Source organism: Centroberyx gerrardi, chromosome 5, assembly GCF_048128805.1.
Source record: "Centroberyx gerrardi isolate f3 chromosome 5, fCenGer3.hap1.cur.20231027, whole genome shotgun sequence".
NCBI classification, from domain to species: Eukaryota; Metazoa; Chordata; class Actinopteri; order Beryciformes; family Berycidae; genus Centroberyx; species Centroberyx gerrardi.
Genome location: NC_136001.1, coordinates 17,288,750 through 17,311,420, shown reverse-complemented (window position 1 = coordinate 17,311,420; position 22,671 = coordinate 17,288,750). Strand labels below are relative to the sequence as shown.

The following is a 22,671-nucleotide window of genomic DNA, read 5'->3' as shown; positions in this document are numbered from 1 at the left end:
AAACAATATGACACTGTCCTTTTATTTGAAACAATTAGGTATTCTTGGGAATTTGCTGCAAAATCTTGAAAATGTGCTGATGATTTACACATCAAAAGTAGCAGAGGGGGTAGATAATTAAATTAAATTAGAAAGTAGCATTAATTTGCTGATGATACATTTGGAGAATCCTAGACAGGTTACTTTAAAGATGAATTAAATGAATTAATTTCCTTTTCAGAGGCGTTTAAAGTTAAAGTAGAGTCTCACCAGAGCATCCTGGTAGACGTTTGTCCACTGGACCTGCTTGGCTTTAGGCCCAGCCAGCACCATGGGACGGCCCAGGACATCCAGATACTCCTGAGGTAGCAGAAGAATACATGCTAGTATGAGCACACACACACACACACACACACACACACACACCCACGCTCCATCTCCATTGACACTCCGTCTCCATCTCACTTGACTCTCCATCACTCTCCCTCTGTTTTTGTCTCTCTCGGTCTTCCATCCTCTCACTCTCGCTGTGTCATACATACACACACAAACACACATAATCAAACACACTATTATTTTATAGTGCTTGTCGTGTACAGGCGTTAAAACAGAGAGCTGGAAGAGCACTGCAACGTTCATCTGTCATAAAACTATAAGACCCTGACCAGCCTCCTCTCTGTCACCACATAAACCAGTGGGCCACCAGCAGCATCCCGGCCCTGTGGAGCCATAAAGCCCGCAGTCCTCAGCCACTCAAGGCCGTTTTTCATCATTATGAAGGAGCTATTAAAAACACATTAGGGGTGTCAATGGCACGACGTGCAAACAGGCCATTCTCCCAGTGGCTCTCCTGTCAGCCCCGGCAGTGTGAGAATGTCCCACAGCGCTTGTGGATAGGGGTGAAGGGTTAAATCTACTAGTAATATATCACATTCACTATATTCTCTTTTCTATAGTCACTCCTCACAGTCCAGCAGGAGAGATGTTTTTTTGTAACCACCTATTGATCCGTGTCATTTTGGAGTTGGGATGTAATTAGTAAAAATATTGAGTGAGTGACCCCATGACATACAAAGAAACCACAGTTTGGAGGAGAAAACCCTGCAGCTTTATTTTCTAATATCTCTCCATGGGACGGGACTGATCTCCCTGAGCCCATGGTGCCTTGTTGTTGTTGTTGTTATAAAGACCAGAGACAGTAAAATGTTTCTAATTAAAATGACTGTGTATAGTTCTGCCAACATTCGGAACAGCTCCAAATTACTCCGCAGTATCATATTCGACAGTTGGTAAGTTATAATGCCGTTTGTCTCTGTGCGTCAGCTAACACAATATACTGTAATATAAAAATAGGATCAGCAAAAAAGCAGCTCACTGTGTCTATTTTAAAAACAGTAGCCGTTTTCACACGTTGACAAATTTCCATCCATTTTACGGTGAAAAAGGAAATGTTATTGCAAATTTCTGACCCTTGCCACCACCCTTTGTGTATCCATCTCATATACACAAAAGGGGAGCCCTGTATAAGCACACAGCTATTTCACTATTATGCTTTTGACCGTTTGTTTTTCATCGCCTGAACACCGAGGTGCTGACAGGCGTAACCTATTCTATTATTAGCTCAATAAAAGTCCGGTTTAACGCGCCACAGGGAGATATTCCATCAGGACAATGACAGCCAGACCTTTTCACGGGATATAGGGGAAATTTTCCGCCTGGCTAGAACAATCTAGAGAACACAAAAAGTCAGCAACCGGAGATATGTGGTCCAACGGAACCAGAGTCACACAGACTCAAACAGATTGCAGTGGTATCTCTGCATATTGATTATGATTATGCAGTCTCCCTGGGTTCAGTCGCAGCTATGATCACAGACAGTAAACTCTGCGAAGGCTAACCTCCCAGCTGTTAATGTTGCTCCACTGCGAACTTATACTGGTCACGAAGCGGTCAGAATGGATGAAACAGTCTCCATAAAATAAAACTTCAGTCAGCGAAAACCTGACACACAAAAACACACAAAGTATACCGCCCATCCTTTTCAAAACTATTCCACCCTTCCTATATAAATGCATGAATCAGGATTATATGAATAATAATTTTTGCGCCATCTGTTATTTGATTTTGACATAATGTCATCATCTTTGAGACCATGTGATGGGAGTGTGATGTTGAAGGGCAGAGAATGGTTAAATAACATAAGGCCCCGATGTGTCTTCTGCACCTATATAGACGGCTGCAGTCACCCACCTGCAGAAAACCTATTAGATTAAGTGGCAGTTCTCAGAATATAAATATGCCAGAGTTAATGGAACAGCTGACAGTCTATTCCGGGGCCTGATCGCACAGTGGGGCGGGGGGGCGGCAGGAGGAGAGGGGAGGGGACGGGGTGGGGTGCGCAGCAGCCCCCCCAGCAACTGAGTCAATTTCTACAGCTGGAATGAGGTTATCCCAAGGGCCTCTAGGACCTCGTAGAGCCTCAAGCGAGTGTGTGTGTGTGAGGAGGGAGGAGGGGAGGAGGGGAGGAGGGAGGAGGGGAGGAGGGGAGGAGGGGAGGAGGGAGGAGGGGAGGAGGGGAGGAGGGAGGGGGGGGGGGCACGGGTGTGTGAGGAGCCTGAGGTTTGTGTGTGTGTGTGTGTGTGTGTGTGTGTTTGCATGTGTGCCTGTGAGAGAGAGTGAGAGTGAGAGAGAGAGAGAGAGAGAGAGAGAGGCTTTCAGCAGCTCTGAAAGCCTTTAGCTCACAGAACATTCTCTGAGACGGACTGGAACGTTTGTTATCACTCCATCTCCAACTCTGTCACTTCCTTTCTATAGCCATCCAGCCGTGCCGCTTTGTGCCCTTTTGTTATGGAATATTTAAAAGGCATATCTACAATCTGCATAATTATCATCAAAGCAAGCAGGAACTTAGAATGAACAAGTATGAACTTAGAATGAGCTAGTGCACACACACTGAACAACATGGTGCTCATTCTTGTTTGGGATTCATAAAGATGTACGCAGTAACATGTATACACTCCGTTTATCTCACCTGGGTGTTGATTCTGATGGCGCCGATTGATGGGATTTCAAAGTAGTAACCTGAAGATAAAGAGGAGAGAATCAATGCACTACACCAATAGAAACCTTGCACCCAACCTAATCTTATGATAGATATGGAAGATGCACAGCATAGGCGCTCCTCAAAATGGTGCTGTGAAAGAGCCAGATCCCCATCAAATCACCCATTTCCAAGAAATAAAAGGCACAGCCGAGGTGAATGTTGCGTACGGGAATCTTCATTTGTTTTCCATGCCTGTATACAGTCATATTCTGTCAGAGCTTCAAACTTTCAAGAGTGAAACAACCATGTTGCCTATAAAAGTGGTCCATTTGTAGAATGAAATCTAATCGTTCCCATGTTGTTAGGTACATGTAATGCCATCAGCGCCAACTGATGATGTTGGGGCATGCAGGCAGGATAAGAGCTTTTGGCCATTGACCTCCACTCTCATCACTGTGCTGTAGGATGTAAATGTGGAGGCTCATTGGGAATGCTGAGCCCCAGGCACTGCTGCTGATTAGGAATGGAGGAGAGTGACCGACTGGGTCAATAACCACGCCGCTCCCCAAGTTATTAAAGCCACGAGTGTTTATACAAAGAGCCGCGAAATGGAGACAGCATCCCCAGAATGTTAAGAGGCAGAGATGACTCTCATTATTTTGATATATTATGCACTTTGCCACAGCGGTTTGTGTTGAGATTCGGCTGCTTTGTCTCTTTCATTTGCACGTGCATGCATGTGAACATTATACACTCACATGCACACACATTCCCGCACGTGCACACACACACGTGCACGGAAAACAAACATTTGTTATGGTTTTGTTCAGAGCAGTAGCTTGTTCCATTGCTTTTGGCTGCCTGCCAGATAAGGTGGCATCTGTGGTTGAAGGGCAAAGCACAGCAAGAGGTGAGGTGAAGAAAACACAGGCAGTAACCAGAAAGACTCTGTGCTGTGAGGGTTAACAACAGGCCTACTGTTTGGGGGGCTATTATGGATTTGGTCAATAACCTATTTTCTTTGTGAGACTGATTTGCATAATGCTTCAGCATCACTGACAGTCGTTTTTTCTCAGACTTCACCCATGAGATTTATCGTGTAATTTGGACTTTCAAGACATGTGGTATGTACAATAGCTACAATAGCTCACCTTTACTAGGGTGTAAAGTATGAGGATCATATACTTAAAGCAAGTATCATGTCATCATGCTTTTATAATGGAATCTGGGTATGCCCTAAGGCATTTCAGTGATCTGTATGTTAAATTAACTGTTACATAGGTTTTTATTATGTAATGTGAGTATGCTTTAAGACGGTTAACTGCTAAGTGACCATTTAGCTTTTGTGCAATAATTCAATTCCCTTTTCAAGATTTTTTGTTCATCATCTAAGTTGTCTTAGGTTCACCCAATAACCATTTCCCAATATTTTACTTCTAGTTTGAGATTTTCAGCACCCCTTTGTGGAAGTATTAGGATCACCCCATAAACATTTACCAAATTTGCTGCTTTTATCCTCCATTTCACCTATTTTTGAAGATAAATTCCCCTACTAATTTGGATTTTGTTACACGCTAAAAGTAAGCATGGAGAAACGGTTTTAATGTTTTCTTTAGCCACATGAAGGGGAGGTTGAGCCATGGAAGAGTCAGAGAGGGGTGAGTTTCTTCTTAAAATGGGATTGCAGCTTAAATTGAGTGAGACAAGAGCTAGTATCACCAAGTGGCCTAGTTGTGTGTGTGTGTGTGTGTGTGTGTGAGAGAGAGAAGGGTGTGTGTCTGTGTGTGTGTGTGTGTGTGTGTGCGTGCGCGTGTCACGGGTGAAGGGTTAGGGCCTGTGGAGGTGTCAGGAAACTGTCTCTGCTTGAGTGTGATACCAAAGAGTAATAAGTACTGAAGATGTGAGAGGACAGCTCCATAGAGGCCAGCGTGTCAACACTATTGTCTTACGTTGGCATAGACGTTGGTACCATGGTAATCATCACAGCAGCGAACAGCGGAGAGCATGTTGGCACAGAGGCGTAATCCTGGACTTCCTCCAGCCTGACAGGGAGATGGCACGGTAATCACCCTGCTACCAGGCTCCTCCTGCTAATTAATAACAACTTCTGGGGAGATACTTCTGAAGCACTTGGCTCCACTGGCAACCAGCTAATCAGCGAGCAGCTAGCCGAGGCTTCAGGCGGACAGATAGAGGGAGCTAACAGCAATATTGAGACGCAATCGATAATCAAGCCGCAAAGAGAGGAAGCCGAGGAAGTGAGGCGTTGTCCTGAGTTGAAAATAACAGAATGCTTAAAAGCCAGCATGACATACACAGTCTGAGATAGGATGGGCATAAATGAGCTGAGTCAGGCTGAGATTCACGAGGACGCAGTAGCTGATAGGAACGAGCGGTTGAATCATATCGGTCGTCCGCCTGTCGGTCAGAACCAGGGTCGTCTGACTGGCCTGTCTGTTTGCCGGGTTATTTCAGGGTCCACAATTGCTTCACATGAAGAAAATATTGATTAGAAGATTACGTATAGTCAAAGAAACGCCTGAATTTAGACTTCCCTCAGTGAAGGTGGTTTTGTAATGGAGCAGGGTATTTTTTTTTGTGTTTTATGTCAGGCCCACTTTTTAATCAGATGGTACGATGAATTCTAATCAGTATTAAAATAGTTCTATCTTTATGACACTGGATCCCTGAATCAATGTGCAGACCACTCATGCCTGTTGTATACTGTCATCCTGGGGGGAAAAATGCGCTGCAGTCACATAACTCCCTCAACACGAATACCCTCTCCACTTACCTTTATTGGCACAAGCTATCCACTGCAAAGGGGTAACATCATAGTTATGCTGGCCAACAGAGAAGGTGAACACACGAACCTGGTGTAGAAAAAGAGAGGAAGAGAGAGAGAGAGAGAGAGAGAGAGAGAGAGAGAGAGAGAGAGAGGCAAAAGAGATGAATCAATATAAGCAAATGGCAGAATAAAAACAGCCAAAACAGCCAGAGACACCAAACTTCCTGCAGAGACAACTACTGGAGAAAAACAATACCCGACAAACGTCCTTCTGGACAGCAATAAGCTCGCTGTCATGTGACTGTGATGCACAAAGTCCTGAATATCCAATATTAGATTAGTTCACCAGTCAACTCACACGCCTGTCTAACACACAGGCACAGTGAGAGAGATGTCAAGCTGCAGATTATTCCTATATGACAGCAGGCGTCGTGAGGGAGCTGGATAGTAATGGATATGAGAATAAATATCGGTGGGGCACTAACATGGGGAACGGAGGGGTGATGGAGTGACAGCAAGAGTGGAACAAAGACACAAACTGACTGAGTGCCTGAATGTATTGGCTGTAATTTTATAGGCTTTGATGATAAAGTGGCTAATTAGTCAGCAGGTCAGAGCTGTTAACACCAGCAGCAAACAACAAAAGAGACAGAAGAAGAGAGACAGAGAGAGAGAGAAAAAAAAAAGAGAGAGAGAGAGAGAGAGAGATGAGAAAAGACAAAAGAGATGAATCACAGAAAGGAAACGCCAGAATAAAAACAGCCAAAATGGAAGTGAAGAAAGCTTGGACAGAGGAACAGAGTTTGGATGTTATGTGCACAGATTGGACCGCTTGGCATGTCTAACTGCCTAACCAAAACAGCGGCTTCTGTTATAATGAGACACTGTCGGGAGAATATGGCGAGAAAGACAGAGAGAAAACGGAAAAGGGCCGCATAAAACAATTTCTGGACATGCATGATCTCTTGGGCTGGCAGAGCGAATAGATGAATAGATAATTGCCTTATGGGGACGGACTCACCGTTTTGTTGGGCCAGTTGTACCTTTCAAAGATGTCCTGCGCACGATCCTCCCCGCCATCTGTAAACATCATTATCATCTTATTGCAGTTGGCCCTCGGGGCACTGCTCTCCTGTGGAACATGGAGAGAGGCAAGAGGGAGGAGAGAAGAGCGAGAGAGCAAGAGAGAAGGAAAGAGGCAGGGAGAGAGGTTAGGCATGGAGGGAAAATATAACAAGAAAGGCAAAGGTGTTCATTCCAGGAAATCACTTAAAACACAAACATACGCACTACAGTATGTACAGTCTCGGTGTGAATTAATCCCTGTCAGTCAGTACGTGTGTGTGTGTGTGTGTGTGTGTGTGTATGTGTGTGCATGCTTGTGTGCACATATATGGCTGTTTTATGCGATGTTCAATCATTCAAGATTAACATTAATTAACATCCTTTATGTTCAGGTGCATCTAATGAGTCATATAAAGCGTGCAGAGAAGGTTGGGATTTATAGTTGTCTTGAAAATTCTACTAAGGTTGACATTTTTTTATCTTTTTCTCCCAGATTGTTGCAATAATTCCTTTTCAGCTTTCATTTTCATGTGATATGTCAATATGTGTATATAGAGCAATGCTGTTAAGCCCGAGCTCGGCGTGTTATGCTTTTTTTTTTTTGTTTTGAATGTTTTGTTGCCTTTGCATTGTACTTTCACACATTTCCTAGTCAATAAGCATAGACTGCCCCGTATTAACAGAATCTTAAGTGATCTCATTTGAAGTATACCACATTGTTCTAGCGTAAAATTTGATTGTGTTAGAAGCATTAAATGGTTTCACTAGCATTTCAGTAATGTACGTTCACAGCCAGGCGTCAGTTTTTAGCATTCAGCTTTGATATGGATTGGCTGCTTGGCGTCCCCCCACTCCTCCCACCCACACAGCCCCCCCTCCCCTCCCCTCCCGCCTGCACGACAGCTGCCATTGATATGCAGGCCAGCGGCATGTCACTCTGACAAGATTCTAATAAAGATAAATAATATTGCTACAATTACACATTTTTATTGTGCTTCTGCCACCAATCATGGGAGTGAGTCTGCCGCAGACACCGATTAAAAGGGCCTTTTTATTTCTCATTCTGCAGGCGGGAGGGGGGGGGCAGCCGGCGCTTGGCTCCATGCCTCCAAGCCCACCAGAGGAATATAAAGTGTCTGTGGCTGATCTCCTCTGGGCTCTGCTCATCAATCATCCCATCAGAGCCCATTAGGGTGGCAGCCTCCTAAAATACACAGCAGCATACGGAGCTGAGGCAGCACCTGTGTCGAGAGCACGTGGGCGCCTGCTGCCGACAGACCTCACCGGCGCGCTGGCTGCCTCAAACACGAGCGTCACTCCGTTGCAACACCAGTTATAATCAGACCCACCTTCGACAACGCCACAACTCTGGAACTGTCTTAAACAGACCTGGACCGCTTCAATGTCAGCACCGTTTTATCATTGTTAATTCACTGATTGGATTAGATAGTAACACTGACAGTACATATATTCCGGCATTTCATGGGAGAACTTCTTCCACCAGCAGCAGCACAACAGTAAAGCCAATTCCTTAGTCAAAGACAAACTACCACCCTGACATGACCCTGCCCCGAAAGGCTTGCTGGATCTTACATTGAGAAGCTGTTCAAAGGCAAACGTGAAGCCAGACTTGTAATCTGTGGTTCCTTTGGCTTGCATGTGCGTGACAGCCTCCTTGAAGATCTTCTTGTTACGAACGTTGGCTTGGACCAAGGTCTTGAAGCAGGGAACAACAGCATCCGCCTTCTCACTGAACTAGAATGGGGAAAACAAACAAATAGATACATGGGCAGATAAGTATAGATGCTTTTCAGACCAAAAAACGGTTTTAGAGAGAGAACTGCTTGACTTATTTAAATTTGTTTCTGTCTTTTTTCTTGCCGTATGTGTGTGCATTTCTGTGCGTTTCTGTCTTTGTCTCTGTGTCGTGTGTGTGTAGTGCATTGCGGCAGGATGTGGACGTGGATGTGTGCAGATGTAGGCTGCCCTGTACCTCTCCGGCTGGCAGTAAACACTGGTAATTACAACATTCCACACAAAGAACAGGTGCACCTGAAATGCCAATGCAAACCACTGAACAGAAACCCAGCCAAGGTAATATCATCTGTCTCATCTCATCCACCAAATTAGCCTAAAACTGTGTGTGTGTGTGTGTGCGTGTGCATGTGCATGTGGTGTGTGGTATGTGGTCTATTATATTTGTGCTTGCCTGCTGTGTCTATGCATGAATAGATGATTAGCAGCAATGTCTGTAACGGCAGGTTTCAAATGCTGTTTCTTCTTGAAGGTCAACTTCAAAATCAGTTGACATTTTGAGGACAGAATGATGTAAAACATTATGTGCGTGAAAAGCTGACATTTCTCATGGGTTTGTGCAGTTTCACATTCAAATTGGCAGACAAAGAAATCAAACAAACAAAACTATTCCAAGTCAGATATTCATTATGCGTCACAGGGTTATTTTCTAATATCACATTATCCTTTCTCAAAGTATCGTGATATGGTTATCAAACAAGATAAAAAAAAAAAAAACAGGCTGGGGCTGCATCTATCATCTTCCTAATGACATGCGTTTCAACACATTGTCTAGTCCTATACAATAAATTCTGTACTATCAGAATTTATTATACTGCTATTATGGAAGTGAGACCACAGTTGGTCATTGAGGAGGGTGCTGCAGGTTACAGACACCAGAAACGGTGATATTTGATTTTCAGTAGATTTTTAGTTATTAATTTCTTCTTTTTTTGTTTGCAAATAATTCATAGCAAGCTTCTGTAAGCCCTCACTTTCTTTACAGGGGTAAAAATCAGATGCGTTCCCACCCAGATTACCATGCTCATTTCTTGCTCTTAGAGCTGGGATTTAGAGTCATACAGTGACTAAGAGCAATGGATTATGAAGGATTACTGAAGGAAGTCTCCAAACAGGACTGCCACGCCACTCTGCCTGTGTGTGTGTGTGTGTGTGTGTGTGTGTGTGTGTATGTGTGTGTGTGTTATCTGTCCTATACTATAGGATAATGCAACATCCCCCTAAACATTAGCCCTAATAGAAAGCTTGGTAATCAACAGAGAGTGAAAGAGGCAGACTGGCAAAATCCCACATGGACATTGTGGCTGCAGGAAAAGCAAATACATTGTATGAGGGAAATGCAGTGATTCAACTGCAAGCAAACAACAAGGAGGATATGAAGCACATTGTGCAGTTACATTGACTCCCTCCTTGATTACCACATGCATGATAAATAAAACAAATAGTTATGTTGTTGTTGCTTTTAAGAGTGATTCATACAATGCATGATCTGCAAGGTGCTACTTACCCTGGCCACATTCACATAGTCATCATCTGACAGAGTGTCCAGCATCTCCATCACTGAGGTTTTCATCAGCTTCAGGGTGAGTCCACTAACACTTCCACTCCTGAAGAAAGAAGCAAAAGCCAATGTCATTTAACAAAGCACTGAGATGTGTGGTTATAGGAAGACAACTAATCCAGATAGCTTCAGATGTTATGCAGCTCCAGTCAACTTGACTAAGTTATGAGGCACCGGTTTAGAAATATGTTGAGGAAATATGTTGAGGATAACAACTGTTTCATCCCATGACTCATCATGTATGTTGTAAGCAGTGATACAATAGCAAGAGGACTGAATATTAAGATGATGGAAGGTGAGCAGAGACTGTCTTCTTCTGTCTTCAGATTTTCCTCAGACCAACAGGTGGCACTAGCGTCCTTTGAAGGAAAGAGACGTTGTAGCCAGGGGGAAACGATGAGAGAGGGGGCTGGAGTGACAAGACTGACTGAGGAGTGAGATACTCACACATCCACAATGATGACCATGTCCTTTGGAGACGATGCTCCTTGGATGTACCTGTACAAAAAGACGAAAAGAACAAGCTTTAATTTGTTCCCATAATCTTTGTTGGGGTGAATTGCACTAAAAAAAGGAGCCAAAGTTACAATAAGCTCAGCCATGATAATATAGAGCTACCGAGGCTGAGCCCACTTAAGCTACAGAATACTGAAATGGCTTATGTGCTTAGAAGAGTTAATAAGTTGTGCTGTATACTCCAGACTGGCTATAGCAAGGCTGAGGCAGACTTCAACAGAGAGTCTCCTCTCTGCTGAATAACAATGCCTACTCTAAATAATTATAAGCCAAAACTAATTGCTAGTTTATAGTCTAAGTAAATAATAATATATTCTTTGCAATGGGACTGCATGGGGTTGTATAATCTCCTAACCACATAATGCATTGCTGCAAAAACAGACATCTTAACAAGTCAATTAATCTAGTATTGAGTCTTAGAGGTGCAATAAGTAAGTTACTCACTGCCTTATAGAACAAAATGACAATATGCCGGGGTTTGATAGGGTTGTTGATCAAAACCAATGACTCAACGATTATTACTCTCAATGAGATTTCTGGCATTCAAAACCCTCCTTCCAACCTGTACTCTGTTTTTATAGTTTTTAACATTGTGATACATTACATCTTCACTAGACGTTTCTGTTGCATCTCTGCTTTAATTACCTAGTTCCTCGTCTCCATTGAGAATGTGTGACTTAATTATTTGTGTCATTTACCAGAAACCTGTCGATGTTGCTGCAATTCCTTGGTTGCAGATAGAGGTCGATAAAAGTCATAGATTGCTCAGTGCCCCTTTAAAATCTTATTTTTTTCTTTAAAAATCTGCCAATAGGGTGAGATAATTTTTGTACTGTTTTCAATACAAATAAACTCGGTTAAACAATTTTTTTTAATTGTCATTTTGCTGATACTAGTGGAGTGATCTGCCTTACTCTCCCTTGATAGATATTCGTTAGGGTATAGATAATTGTTTCTAGAAAATTCCTGTAAAAAGCTAAACTGCATTGGAAGTGCATTGGAAGTGGAAGTACCCCACTCACAGTATCTTTCATTTGTTTTAAGAAAAATAGGATTTTAAGACTGAATATGAGACTAAATGACTTGTTAAGATGGGCATTTTTGCAGTTAAGTGGTGGTGATTCACACAGTCTAATCTGTTATATATTTAGTCTCTTGTGCTGCATGTAAACATGTCAGGGAGCAGCCTGAGTGGGGTTGACCGGTGTTGTGTAGAGCCTGAGCTGAGCTAAGTGCTGTCAGTAAAATAAGATAGCTGATGTTCTATTCCTTTGATGACTCATCAGTTGGGCGTCAAACACATTATTTACTCTGCCGGTCCCTTTGTCAAGGGGAGGCACAAGCTGCTTAAGACCATTATACTACTGCTGAACAGCTACTCCCAAAATAGGGCTGTTCTGGGTGTGTGTCAGCCGTGGCGCAGTGCAGGCCCACAAGGCAGAGATGGCACTAAACCGGGGAGGCTAGACGACTTGTGTCCTGGAAGAGGCACAAACATAAAGTCTGTCCACGGTTGATAGAGGATGACATATAGAGGGAAATCAAAAATTCCCTCCTTCTGTTCCAGCAGCAATTAAATTCACATTTACGCCTGATACAAAGAAGGTTGAGATTGATGGACATTATAGGCCTCTCTGTGGTACATGGGGAAGTGGGGGATCAAATGTGAGTACTAGTTTGACATTCTGAGGAGTGAGCAGGCAAGCAGTTAGCAGCCGTCCTAGGCAGAGGCAGAGTAATCATCAGGGGTCTCTTTCTGCTGATTATCAGCCGTTCCGCTGAGTGTGGAGAGAAGCCAGCTGCCCGTGGGCCAGAGAGGCTCTTTTCTTATGCTCGGCCAAGCCGATATGGAGGTAGAGGAACTGAGCCCCGGTAGGCTTCGCCACTGCTCCCACAAGTCTCAATGTTTCCACTCATTGGCAGGCGCCACTCCAACCTGCAGAATGACCCCTGACCCGTGTTGAAGTAACGTCCCACGACACACTGCCTTGGCTGCTCAAATCAGTGTTTCAGACACAACCTGGACCCCACTCGTCTAAAAGCTGCCTGAAACCCCCAGATGGAACAGGGACTCACCACCAGTACTGCCTCGCAAGAGGTCGATTAACTGAGCATGCCCAGAGTGAGCACGGGCAAAATATATGTGTGAGAGAGAGGGGGAGGGAATCCAATTATTTTCAATAATAAAGAATGCCACATCAAAGGTAGAACTTCCACAGCTCTCCACAACTGTGTGGCGTATGAAATCAGGTCTGGAACCATGAGGCATATTGGCATGACTTTTATCAATTTAATTACTGAAATCTTAATTTGAGGGAGCGAGAGGGGGAGAGGGAGAGAGCTGAGACTCCACACAGTGGAGGCTTCATTCTTTAGAGTCGATGGGGTTTGTGAAAGTGATCATCGATGCAGGACGGAAACTCGGTCAGAATGTGGCCCACGTCTCCAGTCCCTCAGGTCTTTCCGCGAACGGAAAGACCCTGTCTGGAGATTGAAGGAGGGTCATTTGGCGAAGGCTGATGCCTGCAGACCAACTGAAGGATTTCATTAACTTCTGTGGTCAGTCTATTTCTCATAGTGGAGAATAGTGAATTAATAGGACTCCAACTTATTTTGAAGGGAGTAAGCGTTAATTATATGGCAATGCAGACTTCTATTACTGAGTCATTATGGGTCATCTTCATCTGCCCCACTGTAAGATCACACAATGGAAAGCTATGCTAGCCTTAGCCCTTTAAATATCTGCCGAGAAAATATCACTTTCAGTAAGATCATTTCTCCCTAACTGCAAAAGAGGCAGCATTGATCAACAGTAATGGGGCTTAAGAGGAATGTGTGAGGAGTGATGGAGTAGGGAAGAGTAACACATGAGCCAGGATAGTGTCACTCAACACTATAAAGCTATAGTGCTGCCATGGCTGATCTTCCCTCAGATTGTCTTGGTGTATCAGCAGCACCACTCTCTTTCTCTCTCTTCCCATTGCTAAAAGTAGAATTGGATTTCTCCTTGCCTCTGAGCAGAGAACACCAGGATCAGAGTGTGGGATGGTGTCAAGAATTTTCAGTCTTCAGGCTGTTTTACAGTTCTGCGGCTCTGACAGATAAAAATCAAGAATTGAGGCTGATATCAGTGTATAATTCTCAACATTTTGACTCATGGATCCAGATGTGTTGTTTCTGCATGGATTCCAGTCAGTAATTACCTCTCAGCTTCTGCCCACTGATGCCATTCTTTCCCTGTCATTACCCAGTCTCCTGCGTGCCAAGGCCAGGTGACAAGCAGATGGGCCTGGCTGGTGCTGAACTGAGCCCAGTCGGCCATTCCTTCCCACCCTGACACGACCATCAGCCATCAGCCAGCAGACAGAGCACATCGGCCCGCAGCCTCTCTGTCTGTTCAGTGAAAGCCATGGTATCTAATGGTATCTAACTACTGGAATTGAACCATGGTATCTATCTAGCATTTTATTCAGTCACACATGACTAATGTATTTACACAGAGAGAGTAGGAGCATAACCTAGTAGGGATTAAACTAGTAGGGTTAGGGAGGCTAGTTGTAACATAATGTGACATGGAGGGAGATGAAAGAGACGGAGGGAGCGATGCAGAAGAAAATAATGCTAATAGAGAAATTAATATTCATAATTTTGACAGTTTTGATCAGGTTTCCCTGGTCAAAAGACGGCCAATATGATTTGTTAGCAATCTCCCCTCTAACTTTCACCCGGTGCCGGTATGTTTGAATCGGCCATATCTTGTACAAAATATAGATAATTGTTGATATTTTCAATTTGTTTAAGTTCCAGTGGCCAGTGTTTTTTTTCATTTTGTGGTATATTTCTAATAAAATAAATCGAAAAGTAAATCGGGCTTAAAATCACATAGTTCTAACAGCAGTGGTAGAGATTTACATGCCCAGAATAAAATACCAGAGAGGCATAACATGCATGTATATAACATGTATACCTGATATATAAACTCGTTCACAATACCACAAATATGTACTATCATGATAAGTATTGATTTGTGTGTGCGTTAGGCATGTGCTCTTTACATTGAGGTGGATGTAGGTATTACTCTAAATGAGTGTAGATTAAAGCAGTAACATTCACAACCACGCCACCCTACCACCCACCGCCACACCCCATAAGTCTAAAAGAAACGCATTATACAAGCAATGAACACAATGACATATTCTGCGTTGCGGTGATTGTATTTCTGTCCTTTTGCAGCAGTCTGGTAAAGGAGTCTCATTGGAATTCATGAAATAGTTTTATCATGGCGCAGCGCTGTAAAATCAATACATTAACTGTGCCGGGGGGCTAACTCTCTCAGGAGATTGTGTTTATGCACCCTGACCCATTCCACAGAGTGTTGTGCATTACATTTAAATTGGAGGAATTATCTACTACATACATTTCAGATATACCCAATAGATAGCACCATACATGGAGTGGCTCAGGCTCATTTTATTGTGTTACGTGTACAGGCAAAGCTTACTGTATGGTTGCAGTTGTATGTGTTGGTACAGTTGTTCATGAGCACATACATGTTTCAATATGTTGAATTCTGAACATAGGACCATGTTTACTGGCCGCATTATGCAGCGCATGCACTTTATGAGTGGGATGTTTGCCTACTGTATTGTGCGTGTGGGTGCACTCCCTGTGTGCATTTCTTTCAGAATGTGAACATTGATATGCGTGCATCATGTAGATGTAAGAAGAGCAGCGATAGAATACTGTGTGAACTGTATATTTAAAACAGAGAGAGACTGCCACTGTGTGTGTGTGTGTGTGTGTGTGTGTGTGAGTGTGTAGCTGTGTTGGTGTGCATGCTTGCATGTGTGCGTGGATTTGTGTTGTGCTGATGGGCTTATTATTTTATGGACTGCTGCTCTCTTAGTGCTCCTGTGGATGTGGCAGCCGAATAAAGATTGAATTAAGATAAAAAAATATAGGAAGATGGGGCCCAGAGAGCCTGCAGGAGAAAGAGATGTTGTCTGCCTTTTATTTATTCCACTTTCTGTTGATTACTGGAAGTGTTAGTACCAAGGTTCACATTTCCATATTTTGGGTTACGGCCAAGAGAAAGACACGAAATCTGGATGCAAACATTCTCAATTTTTCTGACACTTCTTCTCTGCAAGAATACTTACAGAATATTGAATTGTGAAATAAAAATTTGCATAAACTAGCATTCATTGATAGACAAATGCTTCAATTATTGCTCTGTTTTCACTTAACTGTCATACCTGTAAAAAGAGACAGAATAAAGAAAGATAGTCTTCTGCTATGTTTTATTTGACTCAAACTAAAAGGTCACACTTTGATTGTGACTCTGCTGGTCAAACTGTTATATCCTTTACCTTCAGTCCCACTAATAACACAGTGGCATTTCTTTTGATTCAACTTCACCTAGAAGAGGGGTGAAGATAATGAAAGGAGGAGGGGGTGAAGCTCAGATCTGCAGATATTTAGGGGAATGGCATTTTGGGGAGCCTCAGTTTCAAGGATTGACCAGCAGTCATAATATTTACGGAGAGGGTAGATTGACTTTTCGAAGAAATCAATATGTGAAATGGCCTACATGCTGTCGTGAACCTGGGAGGTAATGCAGTCTTTGCAACGCTTGGCTAACAGGACTCCATGCCTGTCTCTCTTTATTTCTCTCTCGCCCTTTCGCTTTTCCCTCTCCCTCGCCTCACTCTGCCTCCCTCTGCTTCGCTTCCTTTGATAACGTGAACAGACATTATAATGGACAAATGTTAATAATTAATGTCAGAGCAATTGGAGACAATTAAGTGTGTTGACTGGACCATTAATTTTCCTGGGGCCGTTATTGGTGGAGCAGACGGGGAGAGAGCCCATCTGCAGAGGCAGGCAGTCTACCGATCTCCATCCCCTCATTTCCTCGGAGGTGCCAGGACGGCCTGGCCAGGTCAGCCACACTGCCATCCATCCCTCCCAGGGAAGCTAGAGGTCTATTACGCTACAAACTGGCCATGAATTTTGGCCCTTTTCTCTCCGCAACATTCTCCCTAGTAAATCTCAGAGTCACATCTTAGAGTCAGTGTCAGTGCTAGCGCAAGTGAAGCATGTTCCTGCGATTGCATCTGTACATTCTGGTTGCTATATTGGTATTTGTGAGCATATCTTACGGCATATCGTCCCATGTGATATGATTTATCTGTGACTTTGTGAGAGGAAGAGTGCTGATATGTGTGTGGGTGGATGTGTCTGTGCTTGATGTACATGTATTTAGTGGCAAGTGTGTGTGTGAGTTTGTGTTATGTTATCATTTGCATGACTTGTATCGTTGCTAGCGTTGTCGTTGTTGTTGTTGTTCTCGTTACATTCCCCTTGACGGGTGCTGTTATCTACCGCTGTCACCTAAACACACATGATTGGCTTACCTAACCCAGTGGACTGCTTTTTAAGTGTGTGCGATTGGCTGACCCCTCCAGAGAATGTCAGTCGGGGAGACAGCATGTTAGACTATAATCGCACAAGCTTGACCTGACATATCATGGCACTCCCTGCCACGGCCCCGCCACTCAACACGCCTGGGCACAAGTTGCTAAGCAACAGGCCACGGGAACGTTGAAAGACGACTGAGGCTCCAACAAGAGGAGAAGCACGACAGAAATGACAGTGACAAACATGGAGGACCAGGGGGGTGACAAGGTGCTCCTCTACACAAAATACACTCCTTCCTCTGTCTAACCTTGTCACACACCCACTGTCTCGGCTCCTGCCTCTCAGCAGTTCCCCTCATCTTTCTCTTCCCCTGTTCCTTCCTGTCTTCAGGAGTCCCCCAGTCAAAACATGTGTAAGGGAATTAAAATCTGGTGTACTTCCGTTGTTACGGCTGATGTTCGCTGAGGAAAACACAGACAAGATCCTTGTTTGTACCTCTCAACTACACAGTGCCACACAACTTACAGTCTTTTTCTTAGGGGCTTTTTGTTCGGGTGGGGGTAGACAGCATTTTCCAGGTTTAACATGTTGCCACTGACAGTGGAGCACTAGGGAGACTTTCTTCTGGTGTTTACATAATTAAATTGTCAGGGAAAACCTTGTTAGTCTGATGACTGTGGATACACTGAGGTGTTAAGCTTACCACTGTTTCATCACACACCTTAAACTCCATTTAACCATCAAACTACAAAATTATTTTACATAATAAAGTGACCATCATTGTGGTAACTGGCTGTATTTTGAAGATTGTGTATCAAAACAAGGTTGTATTTGGGATCTTGAGCCTCTTGTGCCAACTTCGATAGAACGCCAGGCTTCTTTTGTTTGTGCAAAGATATCGGTTTGATTTGTCTTAGCTCATTCCCTTCATCTGACAGCCTGGCCTGACCTGAAACAGCCACTCAGGCTGAGCTGGACGGAGACAGAGATGGAAAACGGGGTCAGGTCTAATCAACATTGCTGTCATGATTATGTCCACTGCACTCCAACGTGTAACCAGGCAACAGGCGGGCCTTCCACAAAGCCGATGTGACAGTGGCAGGTAGATTGAACATGGAAGGCAGGACAGCGAGGAGCGCTAGGTGGGTGCAGGGGCTGTTTGGCCTGGCGCAGCCTAGTTCTGTCCAGCCCTTCACACTAGCCTGCCCCAGCAGTCTGCTGTCAGCTGCTGTACAGAGAACCACAGGCAAAGGTGGGCACTTTATACAAAAACATTAGCCCCTATCTTGTTTTGTCCTTGTAGCAAAAGACAATGCATTCTACAGTATCACTTACTGAGATAAATAAGGGTCAGGAAAATGTTTTGATCTCAAATCCATTAAACAATATCCTTTATTTAGCTGCAGGGCGAAGGGAGCAAAGGAGGTCTAAAGGAGCCGGAGACGAAGCGCTGTACATGAATCCCAATACTAGGCTGGATTTAAGAATCAAAGCCATCCTTTTGTATCTGTGGCTATACTCACAAAGCCTTCTAATGGGCAGAGAGTTGCCTTAAGCAGCCAATTTAGGAAAAATATTCAAAAAATAATGGCAGTTTTCCTACTAATTTATGAACATTTAAGTGTCATTTAGCATTTAATTGCATAAAAGCATTTTTACAGGAATACTACAGCTACATTTAGACAAATGTTGCCTATGTGGAGAGATAATTTTGTGGATATAAGTATATTGATAATAGTACTTATGGAACATAGGTTGTAAATCAATCAATCTGTCACAATGTTCCTCCAGCATCTTACTGAGGTGTGAATAAAATTATGATGAACAGAAGGCAAAAACCTTCGAAAAAAAGAAATGACAAATTGGATGTTTATATACTATCACAACAGTTTGTGTCACAATTTTATGCCAACATGACACAGTTTTGCTCATGACAGCCAGGTATTAGCCTACAATAGTTAAATTTCTGCAATGTTATAATTTAAAGTTTTTTATCTTTATATGAGAAAGTGTACTGTTTTCTGCACTTGGTTGCTGATTTTTGTTTTGTTTTATATTGGTTGTCCTTTCTGTGCCAGTAATCTAACAACTCTGCATTCAGACTGCATTGCAACTGGGCCTCTTAATCTCACACAATCCTTTTTATTCCAACACCCATCTGGACTAAGAATATGAAAGTTTGAAAGTTCAAACTTTCCTCATGCCCTTTTTATTAAACCAACAAATAAATATGCATATTCTTTGAAACATGACAAATTTGTATGAAAACTTGCCACATGTTTACAGATGTCAAAACATTTGTTTTGTTTCGTTTGTCATCATTCTGAGTAGAAAATGTTTATCATTTACTTGTCACCTGTCGCAGCTACTACGTTATAATTAAGTTCAAATACTAAAACATTTCAATCACTCAGTGACTGAATTCCTTGGCACCGAAGCCAAGTCTTCCACTTCACAGCTCACTAAACGTTGGCCTGAGTTTGGCTTCTTGGAGGACAATCCTAAGTAGAAAACTTCAGACAAAATGCTTTGTGAGCACCAGGCCTGATAACGGTGACACTTACCATGGTCTTCTGCGGACGTCATACAGGTCAATCTTGTTGGGCGCTCTCCATGGAGTGGCTGAAGAGAGGGAAAGCAGGAAAATAACTTATAGGCCATACGCTGCACTGTAGGATATTTCAGATCAGATATAGATCAAAGTAATCATAATTTCATTCTGTCTATCGAGTTACCAGTACAGCCATCTGATAAGAGATTGCCAATGTTCTGCAGCCTTGGAGCCCTAGGGTCAATTTAGACCTTATCGTGCAGTGACTTATAAGTCAGAGTGTTGACTCCCCACCCCGCAGCCTACCTGGGTAGTATCTCGTCACTCCTGTGGCACTGCCAAACACCTGCCAGCGGAGAGAGCTGTCCTCCCGACGGTTATCGATGAAGACCCTCTCCAGCGCCTGGGTCCAGTTCAGCTCATTTAGTATGACTGGGGCTGTAGGTACACACACACACACAGAAAGGGACACACACACAATCAGTCTCAATACACCGGAATGACACATACAGTGTGGCTGGAAATGCAGGACATCACACCAGGTTTTCTCCGTAAGTAATCCAAAGGTATCTCTCCTAGCTGAACAACCTTGTCCCTGCCAGCAGCAGTGAGCTGAGCACATAAGGATGTATGTATGCACGCCGCCCAGCCGGAGGCGGCCATCTGAGCGGGGCATCGGTGTAATCTGGATGATCTGTGAGGAGTGCAGTGGAGGAATCTGAGATGACCTTGGAGGAGGCCATGTGTCACTCGCAGCCGTTAATGGAGGCAGCAGCTTCTGAATATTTGGTTGCTGTTACTCTACGGCCAGCAGAGAAATACAAACTCTCTTGATGCATTTCTACGAATGTCCATGTATATGTGCGTGCGTGTGTGTGTGTGTGTGTGTGTGAGACGGAAGGACAGAGCAACAAAGAGAAAAAGAGAGGTTTGCTCACGCACGCGTGTCCAAATGCATCAACGTGTGTGTTTGTGTGTTAAAACTTAAGGTCGCAGATATATCTCACAGGTCAGTGGTTCTCCGTGAAATGGATTTATGGTGCTGGAGAGAAGTATTCATCATCTAGTCAACAAGAGCTGGAATAACATGCTGAAAGTTATATTCACACCGCCCCATTCTATCAACATGTGTCTCTCTTCCTCTCTGCCTCACCCTCGCGTAACTTATACTGCATTAACGCTGTTCCTCCGCTTTTTCTTTCACTTTTCATCCAGATAATGCTCCTCACAACACGACACAATACACATTCACACACACACACACACACACACACACACACACACACACACACAAACCAACTCACAGAAAAATGCCTTCAGTCTGTGTTAAATAGCTAAGCTGGAGTCAGAAGATGGGGAGTGCAATCAGAGGTTTAATAGCCACCTGATTAAAGAGGAAACAAGACGAGGCGCTGAGCTGAGGAGAACTTCACTCGCTTCTCTGATTTAATTACTCAGCCAACCACAGCTAGATAAGCCTCTGAACCGACAAGTCCAGCCTTTCTCCCCTCCTCGTTTGAATTTCACACAAATAAACGATCATTATCCACTTTTCCCATGCTTTTCAATTACTGCTCAGACTCTCTGACGAGCTGTCAGTTTAGAGGTGGAGGAGAGAGACCTTCTCCCACCGCCTGGCCTCACAGCTCACACACCTCATTTACTGTAAGCCTAAAGCTTATGAATATAAACAATAACATTGAAATTAATATTTTAAACACAATATTCATCGTTCTGATACTCAGCTCTGTAGACAGATTGCCAAACCCTCTCCAAAATCAGCTTGTGCATTGAAATTTTAGCTCAAAATAAAAGCCAAGCCTTATTACTCTCTAATATCATGTAAGACTTGCACATACACACACACACACACACAAACACACAGACACACACCACAGCACAGCAGCACTAAGCAGTGTCTGGAGGATAGGAACATATGAGAGCCAAATTGCTCCCATCACCAAGGGGAGCTCCTCAACATGTTTTTCTCAAAATTCATAGACATAAACACAAAGGAAGAATAGACAGAGGAGAGGAGGATAGAGGCAACCCTACAGATGGGGATAAACATAAAAACCCAGAGAGAGAGGGGGCGGACGATTGATATAAAGCAAAAGAGAAATTAACATGAATGAGTGGCTGCTTTCACTGCTCAAAAAATACACTTTCTCTACCATGGGAAAAACATGACAAAACAAACTGCACTTTAATACAAAATGACAGAATCTCAGTCATGATTGAGGTTAAAGGATAATTCAGATTGTGTAATACTCAGATGGGAGCTCTTTGATCTTGGCCTACGGACCAGGTGAGAGCAAATGACTGCATGAATTGGCTAAACAACAGCAAGCTGTTAAGCACTGCTAAGGCTAAACGAGTGGGAGTCGCTGGCATAAATGAGGCATGGGCTTAATCATCCTTGTTTAACATAAGACAATGTGTTGTTATAGATTTACAGCAAAACAATGGTGTTTTTAAATTCATTTCATGTCATTTCCTTCATCACACCTCTATCTGACGCTTAGTCATTTCCGTGGCTTTGTTGTGATGCTACTATGTTGTACTGATACACTATATTTGGATTGATGACGAATGTGTGCCATTGATATAGTTCAGTTTCAAACTGAATAGGATCCTATGAGTAGAAGAAAGTAATACAACTTTAAATTCTATATCTCACGACACAGTGTTTACATTGGACAAGAGTCCAGATAGGTCTGAAATACTGGAAAAATACTACTAGAAATTAGTGAAAAGCTTAATATCACAGCATTTTTCTTTGAATCAATCCTTAAGCTTTAAAAAGATTTGGTCATGAATTTTGAAACATGCCACAGTTGCTGCCATGACTCCAATTCATTTAGCAAGAGCAGTGGCTAAATTTTGCTGATGTTTGTGTGGAGATTATCAAACCATTTCAATTTCAATTTCAT

The 22,671-nt window shown here is 43.2% G+C and overlaps 2 protein-coding genes across 2 annotated transcripts in view; one reads left to right on the top strand and one right to left on the bottom strand.

Annotated features, from left to right (window-relative positions):
• cacna2d2a (calcium channel, voltage-dependent, alpha 2/delta subunit 2a) overlaps positions 1–22,671 on the bottom strand; it is a 129,701-nt gene that overhangs the window by 12,627 nt on the left and 94,403 nt on the right. The window contains exons 7-15 of the mRNA XM_071895165.2: positions 20,045–20,176; positions 19,752–19,809; positions 10,699–10,749; positions 10,198–10,297; positions 8,469–8,630; positions 6,832–6,942; positions 5,817–5,895; positions 3,011–3,060; positions 250–339 (exon numbers count right to left, since the gene is read on the bottom strand). Coding sequence (XP_071751266.1) covers positions 250–339; positions 3,011–3,060; positions 5,817–5,895; positions 6,832–6,942; positions 8,469–8,630; positions 10,198–10,297; positions 10,699–10,749; positions 19,752–19,809; positions 20,045–20,176 — 833 coding nt within the window. The remainder of the gene's footprint in view (positions 1–249; positions 340–3,010; positions 3,061–5,816; positions 5,896–6,831; positions 6,943–8,468; positions 8,631–10,197; positions 10,298–10,698; positions 10,750–19,751; positions 19,810–20,044; positions 20,177–22,671) is intronic.
• LOC139908569 (semaphorin-3F) overlaps positions 1–22,671 on the top strand; it is a 287,062-nt gene that overhangs the window by 212,726 nt on the left and 51,665 nt on the right. The gene's annotated exons all lie outside the window — the stretch shown is intronic.